This window comes from Littorina saxatilis, linkage group LG17 (genome assembly GCF_037325665.1).
Source record: "Littorina saxatilis isolate snail1 linkage group LG17, US_GU_Lsax_2.0, whole genome shotgun sequence".
NCBI classification, from domain to species: domain Eukaryota; kingdom Metazoa; phylum Mollusca; class Gastropoda; order Littorinimorpha; family Littorinidae; genus Littorina; species Littorina saxatilis.
Window position 1 is genome coordinate 47,309,122 of NC_090261.1, and position 16,141 is coordinate 47,325,262.

Consider the following 16,141-nt stretch of genomic DNA (forward strand, 5'->3'; position numbering starts at 1 on the left):
TCAAATGGTCATAAAATAAATGAGAACACCAACGGCAAATTTACTATTACATGTCTGAAATTGTCAAGGTCACAACTTCGTCTGTGTTTAAACTCACCCCATTGGTCGTGCTTAGGTCTTTGACCTTGAACCTGCTGAGATAGAGGTCAAAGGTGATGACCGCGTGACGTTTGTCCACTGTGCCTGACTGCAACACACAACAAGACGACATGTTTAGATGAAAGTAGTCAATTTTAACAAAGCAGAATAAAATTACTGGTTAAGTAGTGAAACTGGATCAGAAGAGTTAAAAAAAATGTCGACGTCTGTCCAGCATGTCACAAACGTCTGTAAACCATATCCAGTGTTGAGGCCAAGCAGCACACTGGAGATATACAAGAGAAGGAGTTCTACTGAGGTTTGAAACTCAGAAACCACCCAACGACCAAACAAACGGTGCAAATATTGGCACGACAGACGCTCACACGCACAAACAAACTGACACAATTACACGCGGACGGACAGACAGACAGATTGTCAGACTGATAAAAGGAATGTCTAACAGGCAGATAAGAAGGCAGGAAGACAGACAGACAGACAGAGACAAACACAGACATTCAGAAACAGTCATTCAGAAACAGTTGTTGTTTTTGGACACTACACAGAACAAGTAAGTCAAGTCAATCTAGTACCAATCAGCCAACCATACCGTAGTACTAAAATACAACAAGTAAGGAGAAAAACGCCTAATTTCACACTTCGGCAACAGAAACGGTCGAGCGACGAAACGAAGAAAAACAAACGCAAAGCTTTACTCGTATGTCTACAAGAAGTCTGCGAATAATAACAGGTTACCCACTACTCGCTGACGTCTATGGGTCAAGACCTCTTAATGAGCTAGCCTCGCACACCTGACCAATCCCTGACCGCAGACGGAAAATGTCCTATGTCCGAACGTATCATTCACCGGTCCGGGCTGTAACTGCCATCATTAGGAGTCTTCGTTTAAAAGCCTGTGTAAATATTTATCTGTAGTTCGTCAAGGCATTGACGTTAGTGTTATAACTTGCAGGAAGTAGACCTATGGGAAACACTGGACTACAATTAAGGAATTCATACGGTACTTTGGGGTGCGGCAATAACCCCAAACGGATCTCGCCTTGCCTATGCCCTGCATGGATATATTCAGACTGTTACAAGGGAACCTCCGTTTTAACATATTCTATCCCTTCAGACATTGTTTCTCGCTATATTATTGAAGTCTCTAAATGTACCTCCAGTTTAGGACTCCTTTCAAGTCTTGACCTATTTTTCTCTGATAAGGCGAGGGTGTACTACAATACTTACTACATAGCGTATAGGCTATAGCACACATCATTTTGTGAGGTGAGGGCAATTGGCTTGCAATTATCATGACCAATAAAAATATATTACACTGTTGTCTTTACTAACACAAAGGATATCTTTCTCACGTTTTTAGCAAATAACTACCACCTGTCCCGAAATGGAACCTGAAACTTTATAGAACACTGATTCATCCGGAATATTCATTTAGTGCTTCACACATAAAACGGGAAAAGACATAAATCCTTCATGGACAAAGACGTTAAGTCTGAGAATCACATATAAATGAAACGTGTCAAAGTCACACGACCATGCTAGGCCGGTATACCCAGGCAATTTTTATGTCAGCACTGTGTCATTCGGGAAGAAAAACTCAACAACTCGCAACATGAGCATAATACCAGACAAGCAGTAAAGTTTTATTGAAAGAACGCTCCACAAATCCATCGTTCAGATCAGGAACATGAAATGTTATCTACTTCCGCTCTTTACCAAAACAATGACAACGCTTTCTTTGCATACTGAAACTGACGACATCAAGCGCAGTAACCGTAAAATGTAAGAATACACCCAAACGTTTACGAGCCATTCAAAAAGATGTGCTCAAGCGCGAGCAAAATCGCTCCACTAACATGCAAATATTCACGCAAGAATCCATCAATGCGCCCTCACGAACTTGCAAATATTCACCACATGTCATGCAAATATCCATGTGAGCGCCAACGCCTCTGATCCATTAAAACACACTATGACATACCGTGTGTCAATTTTACAGCCTTCTTAACCTCATGCGCCGTTATAGCCAACAAAAAGAAGAGAAACACAAACAGTAAAACATGCAAACAAAGTCGACATTTTCTTTGTTCGGGAATTCACACCCACATGAAAATGCAGTCCCGTCTACACACCCATCGCATGAAACAGTTGAGCCACACACAAAAAAAGAAGGAAAACACAAACAGATTTCCAACGGGCACATTATTCACTTAATGCACAACTCTCTTTGTGTAGAATTCACACCCGTGTTAATGCAGTCACCACAAAGCAGTCGAGCCAGTTAATAAGTCCACAAAACTGTCACCAGTACAAGACTACTGCAAATTGAATACCATTTGCATACTTTACTCAATTCTCCCCTAAATAGACTGTTGCTGTCAAAATCGGCTTAAAAAGCCACTCCACTAAAAAAGCAGCATTTTGTACGTCCAGGCAATGGAGTTTCGTGTGTTGTCACTGAGGAACAGAAGTGGAAATGATGAAGTTTCTACAAAGGGAGGTGAAAGTCTGTTACAAGATGAACAGTTTGACAAATTAACACTTTCGTCCCTCAGTCAAAACAGGAGTTGCTTTCGCTGTTGTTAACGTTGTTGTTGTTGTTGTTGTTGTTGTTGTTAGTTGTGTTGTTTACTCCATTACCACAATTTTAAAAGTGAACGAATGTTGCAGCCAGACTCTACTCTCGTTGTCTTGTTTGTTTTGTTTTTGCTCTTGTGGGGACAAGCATTAACCACACTCACGTTTCGAGTTACGAAAAGATGAAGATGAAATAAACTAAGCAAAGCTGTGTCTACTCAAGATATTTGACATAGTTCACGCAACCATACTGAATGTCTCACATAAAATGATTCTGTCGCCTCACACGTTTGGAAGTCATGCAGCGTGTGCTGTCTGTTTTCCTCCAAGAGTTCCCGAAGAGATTAAAGTATAGCATGCTTTCTCATTTGTGTTTTTCACTCCTGGCTCGCCTCATCAGGTAAGACAGAAAGTCATTAAATCGTCATGGTTTGTGTTAATGTGCATGCGGGTAAGGTGCTCTTTATTGTCAGTGGTAGAGAGAGAGAGAGAGAGAGAGAGAGAGAGAGAGAGAGAGAGAGAGAGAGAGAGAGAGAGAGAGAGAGAGAGTGTGTGTGTGTGAGTATTGTGTGTGTGTGTTTTGTGTGTGTTGTGTGTGTGTGTGTGTGTGTGTGTGTGTGTGTGTGTGTGTGTGTGTGTGTGTGTGTGTGTGTGTGTGTCTGTGTGTGTGAGAGAGAAAGAGAGAGTGAGAAAGAGAGAGAGAGGGGGAGGGAGGAAGGGAGGGAGGGAGAGGGGTGTGGCAGGCAGACAGAGACAGATAGACAAAGTAAAGCAGCAAAGAGAGAGAAAGTCACGGAAGTCTTAATTCGTGAAGATTTATGTGCGGACGATGAGGTGCGCTTCAGTCTTAGCACACACGCCAGGTGGAAGCCAGCTTCTCGTGAGAGCCAAAATTGTGTAGGTACGGTGATCACAGTGCAACGTGATGCACACACAAAACAGGCAAATCTATTACTGTCAGCTTCCAACATCCATGCACTCACGAACACAAATATACTGCAGGTAGAAAGATTCATAAAAAGTTAAAGCCAACACATTGTGGCATCAGTTATCACCGATGGTTTCGGAAAGAACTTTAAGAAGTAAAGACGAACAAAGAGAGAACTTTAAGATGTAAAGACGAAGAGAGAGAGAGAGAGAGAGAGAGAGAGAGAGAGAGAGAGAGAGAGAGAGAGAGAGAGAGAGAGAGAGAGAGAGAGAGAAGGTGAGAGGCTTAGAAAAAGAAAGAGATAGAAAGAGAGAGAGAAGAAGAGAGCGAGAGAGAGAGAGAGAGAGAGACGGACAGACAGAGAGCCTCAGAGGGAGAGAGAGAGAGAGGGGGGGAGAGAGAGGGGGAGGGAGAGAGAGAGAGGGGGGGAGAGGCTTAGAAAAAGAAAGAGATATAGAGAGAGGGAGGGAGGGAGAGAGAGAGAGAGAGAGAGAGAGAGAGAGAGACAGACAGACAGACAGACGGACAGACAGAGAGCCTCAAAGGGAGAGAGAGAGAGACAGAGCCAGAGAGACCGAGACAGAGAGGGGGGAGGGGGAGGGGGCTTACGTACAAAACCAACAACACCTGCGCCTCTATACAGACCTACTAACAGAACATAATATAGCCGTTATTTTGACACCAAGGTAGAGCCTGTCCAAAACATCAGCCGGAGTCCGTGATTCAAAGTGCCAAATCAACACGTTACGCCCTCTGAGGAGAGAAACTACCTGCAACTAACCCTACATTCCACACTCAATTATTTTGTGTTGTACGCCTGCTTATTTCTCACTATTTAGTGCCAGCAAGGCGGGTGCCAGAATCTGTAGTATCTGTGAGATTTTTTCGAAAAACAAACATGTCATCTGGCACTTACGCACTGCTATGCAGGTAAAGAATAAAACCTTTAGCTATACTGCGTGAGTTAGTTTCTCTGACGAGGTTGCAAGGTGGGTGCCAGAGTATGTAGTTTTCTGACTTGATCGACAAATAGACATGAATCTTGAATTGACATACGTTTATATAGTGCTATCGTTGGGGGTAAAGATTAGTTTCGTAAACAAACAAACAAACAAACAAACATGTCTGCAGTGTAGTGGTTATCGAACACTACTCGGTGTCTACGTGAGGCAAAAGACTTGATTCTTATAACGCAGACACGGCAGCCACATGCCAAGGACATTTTTGAAAAAATATTGATTGAACGCCTGTACTTGATTTCCTTTCGTTGATAGGATCAATACAACTTTACCGCAAACACACTATGCGACCTTCAACACATCACCGCCTGCTTTGTTAGGGACGTACATCAAGTCAATTCAGAGCAAATGAATGCTACCCGAACATTGAATCAACATGGACTCAACTTCTTACTTAGATTCTATACATTGACTTGGTCGTATTTCGACAAGAACGCCACAGACGGATCTAACGGCAAAACGGATCTGACGAAACAGAACAACTGAGCATGACGACGAAGAGAAAAGTGCGAGTGAAGAGCTGGGGTACAAAGGTTCAAACTTGCGTAAGGCGTACATAGAACATCATGATAAAAAAAAATTGCGATAGCAAAGGGTGGGAAATCTCTGACTCTCCGAATAAGTGGGAACAGATTTTGGAGGGGAAATTTGAAAACAACATTGCTCTTGACTGGATTGAATGTAACAACGGTCAAAAGATATCATTTCAGGAGTCTCCCTTCAATAACTCCCACTACCTTTGACTCATTTCAGGAGTCTCCCTGCAATAACTCCCACTACCTTTGAAGAAAAGTCAATCAACTCGCAAGAAACAAAAGGAAAGAAACAAATGACCACATTGTCCAGTGTCCATGAACTTCACTGACAGTTCCACCGTCCCTTCTTACACAACAACAAACAGCGGAAAACCCACTCACTGTATCCACATACAAGCTCCCTCTCACGCTATACTGCTTCATTAACCTTACCGTGAAGGCAATCGAAAGTTGAACAAAAGTAGGTCTGTAATTAGCCGGATGGACGAAGACGAAAAAGAGAAAATTTAGAGCAGGAGAAGACGAAAAGAGTGGCTAAAAGAACCACCGAAGGACTCTTTCACAACCACATGAGTGCTCCAACACCGATGTTCTTTCTGCTTCTGAGAGAAGCGAGGGAGAAGGGAGAACAAGAAAGCCTACGACATGACGGAATCGTTACAGACAACATGAGAACGGATACACAATGTTGACGCGTTATACCGCTATATCTACCCCATATTTGTTATGCCCGATATTTGTTACGCCGAGAATTGTACTCGGTGAGCTTACATACGGTGTTATAAGCGAGGGGACGTAATGATGTACTAGGTTCGCTCAGACACATCTTTCTTTCTTTCTTTATTTGGTGTTTAACGTCGTTTTCAACCATTCAAGGTTATATCGCGACGGCGCTTAGACACAAAAGAAGTCGATATTGGTAAAAAGCACCTGACCCCAATCTCCACGATGTAAACTGCTACATTTGCAAAGGCAGCGCTCAAAAGACACTATTTTCTGTCGTGGATACTGGTTATTCGTTGAAGGTACGTTTCTCACAAGATTTAAGGCAGATCATTTTTGTATTATCATTTATGTCTATTTCATTTCTTACTTTATTAACTCAATGCTGAAAAATTGGGTTTGTTTTCTCACAGTGGAAAACTCGCAACCACACTAGTCGCGCTACCAAGGTGTGCATATTATGTTTAGGTGTAATCATCCACCTTCATTAATTTGCATCTTCAAAATCTTGATGATCGACATAGTAAAACGCAAGACAGTGACAATGGCATTAAAAGTGTCCATATAGAAAGCATACTGACATTGGCCTATACCTTAAATACTATCAGTTCTTAAAAGGTAGGCCTATATTCGAGTTTGCTCTTGTGTAAATAACGCTTTTGATGCGCGTTTACAATTTGGTTCTCATGCAACGCTCACTATTCAGGTAGGAAACTCGGCGTAACAAACATTTGGTACGTTTAGCGGGGTACCACGTCAAGATTGTATGATATGCTGGGTACGGGTCTGTTGGCACAATCGCCAGGTTTTCCCCTTCCACTCTGGCAGGGCAAATCATTGCGGTTAGTGGTCGATTGCCAAGTTCTATCTCCCTCTCTGCAATGTCACGAAAAGTCACGCCAACAGACAGAGGAATTTAGGGTGAAGCGAGCATCACTGGTGAACAGTGTATTGTTGTGAGGCGGTGCGGGGTTTGTGTTGGGCTGTTGTTGTGATGGTGTGTGTGTGTATGGGAATCATTGTGCCGTTTTGTGTGTTATGGGTTCGTGAACGGCACAATCGCCACCCCCCCCCCCCCCCCCCCCCCCAACACACACCGTTCATTCTGACAGAGTAAGATCAATTGCGTTCGTGGATATCAAAGTCCCTCCCACTCTCTGTTTGTCTGTCAGTCTGTCTCTCCCTCTCTGTCTGTCTGTCTGTCTGTCTCTCTTTCGCTGTCTCTCTCTGACACGAAAGGCCCGTCACACCAATTAACAAATAGAATAATTTAGGGGTTAGGTGACTGGGTGTAGTGTAGTGTAGTGTAGTATAGCCGGTGTAGTGTAGTGTAGTGTAGTGGATAGCGTAGTGTACGTGTAGTGTAGCGTAGCGTATCGTAGGGTAGTGTAGTGTACATGGCGTCGTGTAGTGTAGTGTTACATAGCATAGTGTAAGTGTGCGTGCGTACATGCCGGACGGGCCTATAGAGATTGACAAGATGGTCAACACACGAAGGAAGGTACCTTTAACTGGTGTCAGGAATCAGGAACAAAAGGAAGTACAACAAAACCCCGCAGGAAGAGAAGCAGCAGAAACTGGCGCTGCTCCAAAGCGACGAAAACATCATCTTTACGCGTCAGCACCAGCGCCAGTGCATACACATGTATATCAAATGCGCAGTTGCAAGCTTTCAAGGTACAGTCGTTCCCACGTAAACGATTCAGCTCATTCTCCTCTCAGATCTAGCAATTACAGGCCTTCAAAGGAGACAAGATCATCTCTTCATTTGGACACATACCAAACATCAACAACGTCGACGCTTTCTGTGCATCTTGGTCATTTTTCGATGAATTAATTACAATTTTCTTAAAAACCCAGTATGTTAATCTGCGAAATTAATTCATCCGAAAATTCGTTCTCTGCACACAAATCGGCCAGGCTGTTGATTTTTGTATGAGTCCAAGTGGAGGGATGGCCTTATCCCACGTAAAAGCTTCGGCAGATCTGAGATATTGAGCATAAAATGTTTTAACGGGAACAAGGACTGTATTTTTACAGCGGTAGTTACCGCGCACAGAAACAACGATTTTGACTTGGAAACTCAGTATAACCCGTATTTTCAGATACTTCGATTTGAACTAGCGTATCATGAGTTTGACAAAAGTACATTGAAACTGGATGAAATAATGATTCATGTGTTATTAGAATAGCGGCACAGAACTCGTTAAAGACGAAGAATCTTCTTTGCCCCACTTAGACGTATACTTCTAAACCATCAAAGCCGGTATACTTTTGTAATTACGGCACGACCATTTATTTATTCCGCTTTATTTTTTTTACAAGTGTCCTCGCTAAAAGAAACAGTTCCACAGGCGTAAAATGTACTTATCAGAAATATGTAATATATCAGAAAAAGAATTTCTTTCTACATGCGGGTATTATCCCTTTAAGAACAAGCACAAACGCACCTTGTGTACAAAAAAACCCATCTCTTTCTACAGGCGGACACTACCCCTTTAAGAGCAGACACAAATGCACCCAGTGTACCCTAAAAGAGAAAGCGAAAGAAGGAGAAATCGCTGGAATAATAGGTGTGGGATCTGAGCGTTTTTGCCTAGTAATGATCGTTTGATTACAGCCAGATCCTCATAAACCCATGGGCACGGATATGTATCTGTTTTTGTTATCATGGAATATCCCAAAGACAAGATAAGATAAGATAAGAAAACTTTAATGTTCATTTTCATTTTACATAAACATGGACATTTGTCTTTTAGCACCGTATCGCATTTCTAATAACACAAATACACGATACACCTTGGTTTTTCGCATGCAAGTGTACCTGCAGAATTACATGACATTGAAGGTAGTTTTTATTTTCTTCTTCTTCTTTAGTTGTTGCTGTTGTTGCCTCTTTGGGATATTTGTTTTAAGAAATCGGTCGTGTTTGACGTATCTTTTCTGCTGTCTGTCTCTATGTCGTTGAACTTGTTGCAGTTGTTCAAAAGCCTTACCTAAAACAAATGCATGAACAAATAATTGTCCAATGATAATGACCATGTACCACACACACACATTACAGACAGACAGAGAGAGAGAGAGAGAAAGAGAGAGAGAGAGAGAGAGAGAGAGAGAGAGAGAGAGAGAGAGAGAGAGAGAGAGAGAGAGAGAGAGAGAGAGACACGCACACACACACCCACACCCACATACAAAACTACCAAACACACACAACCACCACAACACGACTGATGCAGTAGTGGTGAAAGCAGTCAACGTACCTGGATATACAGGTGTGCATCTCCTAAGTCACCCCAACCCGCCCCACCTGGCAGTAAATAGGTAAATAATCTCAGCAGGTTCTACCTGTATTGCGGCGGCTGACAGCTACCTGTAGGCCTATTATACACTTGGCAAGGAAACTTCGAATGCAGTCACGCATTTTCTTTTTCAGTAGTGTGTCTTTCACGATCCTGGACTCTTCATGAATGAATATCAGAAATAGTTTTGCTATTCTTGTTTGGATTCTCGACACGGACTTTTTGAAATGGCAAGGAAACGTTTGAAGCAGTCGTGTTTCCCTGTCAGTCTCTCTATTTCATGCTCGCGGCCTCTTCGTGAATGAGTGTCAAGCGAGCGAGCGAGAGAGAGAGAGAGAGAGAGAGAGAGAGAGAGAGAGAGAGAGAGAGAGAGAGAGAGAGAGAGAGAGAGAGAGAGAGAGAGAGAGAGATTGATTGATTGATTGATTAAACTTTATTACAGAAGGATGGAGATTTTAGGCGTTGCCTAGTCTTACAATCTGTCCTTGCTAACTAACATATATATATTTTTTTTTAATACAAAACAGAACATGAAAACATTATAAGAGCAACAAAGGTTGACGGCAAAAATAATCATACTTATGATAATAAATGGCATTTAAAGGCAAAGAAAAAGTTATAGTATTTGATACTATTAAATACAATAACAGCAATAGAAATATGAAAATAGAAATAATGGTAATGATGATGATGTCATAACGATAATAACAATACTAACTGTAAAAAAAAAATTAACAACAATAATGATAATGATGATAATGGTTATAATAATAATAATAATAATAATTGTCAGTAAGTACTGGTGTCACATGACTGATGTGAACCAGTTCATTGGCTAATGGCGATGCGCTAAAACTGTTAGCGCACTCTTGGAGTGCGCTAACTTTTCCACAGAGCGTATTCTTCCGCCCTTTGCCTAAGCGACAGTGTACTCTCATCCTCAGAATTAATTAATGACATGTAGCTTATATTCTCCACAATACCAATGATTATGACCATAAATTTCCTGCTTCTCAATTAAAGCAGAAGTGGGTTTTTTTTCTGAGAGAGAGAGAGAGAGAGAGAGAGAGAGAGAGAGAGAGAGAGAGAGAGAGAGAGAGAGAGAGAGAGAGAGAGAGAGAGAGAGAGAGAGAGAGAGAGAGAGAGAGAGAGAGCCGAGGCCAATAAACCTATCAAGACAAAACGATCAGCCCTTAAAATTAGACCCAAACCACATTAATACAAAATAAAACACCACCGCAACCAGCAAAGACCATAACCCCTGCCTTAAAAGATTGACAGACATTTTTTATACTCGACCAAATCTGTTTGGTTATATTAGGTACCGGCAGTCAAAAAATGAGTCTGAAAAATCTCCTAATGTTTTGAGATGTTCTTATTCTTCTGTATAAAACAAGAATAACAAAACAAAAAGTAAGGTTCTATCTCAAATACTTCCTGAGATATCTGATTTTTAAAGTTTACAGTTAGCGTTAAGCGGTGCGTATTCACATTTTCTCCATTTTTGAGGTCACACACCATTTGAGTACTAAGTAAATGCCCATCTTAAACAAGTTTATCTTGCTAACATGTGCCTGCAGAACACAAAAATATCAATGAAATAGGATAGGATGTAGAGATACACTTGTACTGAAGCTGTCAATATTGAAAAAAAGGCTATTTGGGGGCGTGGCAAATGGCAGAAAATTGATAATTGGGCACGTTTAGGAATTTTTTTAACAAACAAAAAGACATCAAAACACATTAATTCTTCTGATTTCTACTCTCAATAGTATATACTTAAGAAATCTTCAATTACAGACATGTGGTTGTCTTCATTCAGTCACAATGAGGGAGCCAAAATCAGGAATTTCACCATTTTGACAGGCGGAAATGAAGATCGGAGGAACCCTGAAATATGCAAACTTTAACTGCCTGTAACTTTTGAACTACTGGACAAATATGCATCAAATTTTGACAGCAGTCACAAAATGCAACATACTCTTGGATACATCTCTTTTGTGGAAATTGAACACACCACTTTTGAAAGTTAATTCTTAAAAATATCAGAAAAAAGTAAAGACCTTCTGTAACGAAACTGAATCACAAATGACAGAAATCCACTTACTCACTGATTGTGATCTGCCTGGTTTTACTTATCAACAGTACTTCTCCACATACAAGTTATATTGTTCCTGGAGAGTGCTGTTTGGGACATGCCACATCCGTGCATTTGTGGAGATCGGTTCTAACAAAAAGTCCCATGCAAACACAAACACACTGCTGACGGTGTCACTGTCTTCTTTGGCTGGCCAAGAAAATCTGTTGTTGTCCAGAGAGCTCTTCTTTAAAAAGTTTACTTTTGCCTCATCTGCGCTTAGAATGTTTGTAACAGTGCCCACATGAAATGTTTCATCGTAGAACACTGCCACTGTCTGACCTGTCTGGGCAAATGAAAACCCGTCGCTATCTACTCGCTGGTCGTTCTCATGCTCTGAAGCAGAGGAGTCGGACTCTGATGGCTCGTCTTCCTCATCAAGGTTGTTGTCCACCCTGTCCCTGTGTTCTGGGAATGGGTCCTGGGACGCAAGGAACTCCTTCAGAGACTGTTCCAGGCCTGGAAGGTCCTGTGTGAGCTTCAGAAGCTCAGACTTGAATCCCAGGACATGCCGGAAAAAGCGAATCTGGGTCTTCAGAGCAGCCAGTTTTTCTCTTTGCAGAGCTTTTCGTTCTAGCAGCCTGTCGACATCACCAGCACTGCTGCAGGCTCCCCCATCTTGACGGATCTCTTGAGCAATATCTGCCTTCTCCCTTGCCTTCTTCTGTCGATCTGCCTCTGTCCGCTGCTGCTGAAGCTGTAGCTTCTGTCTTTTGCTGGCTTTCACCTCTCTGTCATTCTCTCGGTGACGCTTTCGCATTTCAGGACCACTACTGGATGCATTCAGAAGAAGTTGCCTTTGTTCCTCATTGGACTTCTGGTTGAACCAAGCCTTCATTGTTTTGTTCCGTTTCAACATGGTCAGAGTGCTGTGGTGGTGGACTGAGGAGTTGCGGTGCGTGTAAATGGAAATATCGAGATCCCCAAAGCAGGCTTCTCCCAAGAGGTTGGTGATGTGTGAATGCCGCAGCCGCTCCAACACTTGTGGATCCTGAACAGCATGGTATCGGCCACCAGGCAGGAAGTCGTCCAACTGTCGCTCAGTGACAGCAACAAAGTTGACACAGAAGTGGCTGAAGGCACGCTGCACTTTCTGTTGTGTCGCCTCATCCAGATCTAGGAGTGCTGCAAGTGACGATGCGTCTGGTACTTGGATACTGAAGAGTGATGGCACATGGGGGCTGAAAATGGAGGCACTGTCATCTCTCCACTCTCTCAGCTGTGCGTGCAGCTCCACAACAGGCAAGAAAAACTCTGCATAGCTCGTCTCCCCAGCACACAGTAGAGTCCAGTAAGGTCCTGTGATCCTCTCGTAGACCATGGCAAGCGTGGCAACAAAAACGTTCACCTCTTCACTCTGGGCATCCTTCAACACACTTTCCAGCTTCTGGTTCCTGCTCGGCATGTAATCTGACAGGAACTCTATGATGTCGTCACGGTGTGCCAGCAGCTTTGTTGCACCATAAAAGATGCTGTTAAACCGGTTAGATTTGAAGCTTGGCACAGTAGACGTCTTGTTGGTCATCTCACAGTATGCAAGCCATGCATCTCTGCAGCCACATTGATCATCGCCCCTGGGTCCTAGAACCTCGCAGGCCATCCGCACATAGCGAACAGCTGCTGCCTCCTTTGCCTGCCAATGTCCAAACTGAGCTGCGTTGTCTCGGCCAATACGCTGCTGCCCCCACTCGGTCTGTAGTTCTTTCAGTGACTTCTCTGCACTTGTGCCTGAAACAGTCAGAATTAAGAATATAAGATACAGCATTCAGTGATTCACACACATTTGCTGACATTGTAGAGATACAAAGTGATACTAGATAGTAATACAGAACAAACACACAGTTTAAAATACAGACTTAAAAATGTATCATTTACACATTACATTTACAGCACACTCTGCATAGAGGTTAACCTTTATAATAGACACAGACACTGATACAGTGAAACACATGTACAAAGCTGTGAAATGTGTTTACTCACCAAGTCCAAGCAAGTAATGGGCGTTGCAGTACAGGAACTGGAGATCCTCCTCTGTCCCCAGGGTTGCCTTTCTGAGGTCGTTGAAGTCTTTCTTCATGAGCTTGTTTGGAGCGGCTCTGTCAGACATCAGTCCTGAACACTTCTGCAGAGCTGCTTTGAAGCAGCGTTCTGTGTCGTCTTTGTCGTAGACTTGCGCCACTTCTTGGAGGAGACTGACGGTAACATCCACAAGAGTCTTGGCGTCTTCTGTAGCTACCTCTGTGAATCCACAGCTGAGGGACCCTGCACTTGTGGTCACTTGTTGACCCACATATTTCCGGTGGTCCCGTGTTGTTCCGTCAAAATGAATATCAAAATTGTCAGAGTCAAGCACAGTCTCGGCAACATGGTATTTAGCCAGGTAGTGCCCTTGATCCGCAAACCGCAGAGATGTGCGTTCAGATGGTACATCTTTGTCGTCGATATCGGTGTGGAACAGATTGCGCGCAACTGTTTGGATGACATGGCCACTGTTCTTTGCAGAAACCCCACAAGAAATGAGTCCAATGGTAGTTTTGATGACATCATGCGTGAATTTCTTCCTGGGGCCCTCCTCTGTTGTCTTCACAGTATGTACTACAGCTTCTTCAAGAAGATCAGCAGTCAGCTGATTATGTCTGTCCAAGTCTTGTTGTCGCTTCTCCTTCACACTGTTCAATTTGGCTCTCAGACTTGAATTAGCAGTCTGACACAACTTGAGTTTGTGCTTCAGACGCTCAATTGTTTGAATGCACCCACCATCCTCATGATCTTTCAGATTTTCTTCTCTCTTTTTTAAGTTGGTTTCCTGCCTTTTCAGTCTCTTGTAAAAGTTTGTTTGCCGAATTTTGCCGATGTACTCCTTGGCACTGCACAACTGGGTTTCCACACATTTTATGTGAGATGCACTACGTTCAGCTTTGCCTTGAAGTTTTGTCAAGTCTGCCTGCAAGATGGTTACGCTTTGAGTTTTCTCTTTGAGAAGGTCCTTGTAAATCATCTCTCGGTTCTTTGCTTCCAACAGACTCCCACTGAGCTCTTCATTGCTCCTGCGTAGTGCAGCTAACTGCCTGCCACTTGATGCAATCTTTAGATGAGTCAATTCATCTCCGGTTGGATGGTCAGCTGGGGGTGTTGCAGGTGCATTCTCTATTGCACAAGGCACAACAGACGGGACAGTAGGCATCGCAGATACCAGGGGAAAATGAGACTGCTGTTGAAATAAATAGTCTTTCAGCTTCGCCTCGTTGTTGCCTCTGTGCAGACTTTTAGAGAAAGTGTCATATGGTTTGCGTACTTTGTCGAGTCTTGCTCTAAGCTGCTTGTCAGACAAGTCTGAAATGTTAAGTCCAACATGTGTAAACCACTGCCTGCACAAAGTATGCCTCTCGTCTTTCTGGAACATGAGTAAGTCAATTAGTGTCCCATTTGTCACTAGTTCTGTAGGGCTGGGCAGGTCACACAGAGAGTCAGGAGACAGAAGATGGCGTCTTGTAAGTCACAACTTCTGCAAGAAGGGCCCAATGTTTCTGGTATTAATTTCCTCGCCCACATCAGCATACACAAATGCAACAATATCACCTTCACTAGAGTGGACTTCAGCAGCTTGTTTGTTTGCACGCCTGACCTCTTCCTTCAGGGTTGTATGAAGAAGAAGACTGTTGTCACAGATGGAAGAAAACAGAGTCTCCATATCCTCCCATGATTTCCCAAGCTGAAGCCGCAACTGATCAAGTTGGATGAGGAGACGATTTGTAAGGACTTGATGCTTGGGGAGGGCAACTTTTCTTCCTCGTCCTGCGCTTGACATCCATCTGCTTAGTCGATCAAAGTTGTCATCTTCTGAATAAAATAAAAACAAAACTCATGAGTAAATTGACATCTTTAAATCAAATGGTTTGTCTCATCTGTGTTTTGTTTTGAACTCTATGATAATAGTTACTTCACTTTTGCTCTAAAAATTTTTTTTTAAAAGAGAGAGAGAGAGAGCACTTAAATGTGGACTTTTGCACTTCTAAAACTATATCTGAGAAGCAATTGCGTGTAAACAAGGTGCACTTTTCACGTAAAGAATTATTTCTTTCAGGCTACAACACGAAAAAAGCCAAATAGTAGAAAACGAAACCTGACTGAGTTATTCTTTGAAACCTTCGACGCCTTACTTCCGGTCTAACACTTTCGTACACAACAGTCAATATCTACGCTTAAATGTGCCATCCTGTTACAATAATGACAAAAATACTATCAAATAAGTTCAAAGTATCAACCAAAGTACATAAAGTCAACAGGAAAGACAGCAAGAAAAATAAAAAGCTTCGACACCAGTAGCGTATGAGCGAAACACAGTACAATTTCAGACCGGTCCACTTCACCACTTTGATTTACAATCTACACGAAGATACAGACAAGAGAAACAAAATATAGGCCTAAGCTTCTTTAGATAACTTTAATACAACAAAACAAAACAATATTTACCGATGAAAGGCCTGAATGCGTTGAGCCAAGGGTAATCTGTACTGTTCTCAATCGCAGCATTTGAACCTCGATTCGCCATTGTTGACATGCGAACATGTGTGTGGTTTGAATGTGAAGGTCGGCTTTCCCGGCTTGCGATTGGCTCCCATTGACCTGACCTCTTAGTTTCGTATATCACTGTTTTCAGCAGAAAACAAGCTTTCCAGCGCACTATAAGACTTGCAGTGTATTTTGTACGGTTTGTGAGATACAAAGGTTTAAAAACAAGCAATAGTTTTGAACTAAAAGTTCAAAATTTTCCATCCATTCTTTGGGAATAAAACTTATACGAAAACAATCTACAGGAAGAG

At 42.5% G+C, this 16,141-nt stretch overlaps 2 protein-coding genes across 3 annotated transcripts in view; both read right to left on the minus strand.

Annotated features, from left to right (window-relative positions):
- The window catches only part of LOC138953563 (centrosomal protein of 170 kDa protein B-like), a 102,183-nt gene that overhangs the window by 67,444 nt on the left and 18,598 nt on the right, over positions 1-16,141 (minus strand). Inside the window, exon 3 of the mRNA XM_070325407.1 lies at positions 98-187. Within this exon, the coding sequence (XP_070181508.1) occupies positions 98-187 (90 nt within the window). The remainder of the gene's footprint in view (positions 1-97; positions 188-16,141) is intronic.
- On the minus strand, positions 10,539-16,085 carry LOC138953551 (uncharacterized). 2 transcript variants are annotated; one of them, XM_070325394.1, is made up of 3 exons: positions 15,792-16,085; positions 13,299-15,158; positions 10,539-13,046 (listed from the first exon to the last, which is right to left on the minus strand). In XM_070325394.1, exons 2-3 carry the CDS (start codon positions 14,719-14,721, stop codon positions 11,320-11,322), a joined length of 3,150 nt encoding a protein of 1,049 aa, XP_070181495.1. In that variant the 5' UTR covers positions 14,722-15,158; positions 15,792-16,085; the 3' UTR covers positions 10,539-11,319. The 2 variants fall into 2 exon arrangements, with proteins under 2 accessions (XP_070181495.1, XP_070181496.1); XM_070325395.1 differs by lacking the exon at positions 15,792-16,085 and having other exon boundaries at positions 13,299-15,656.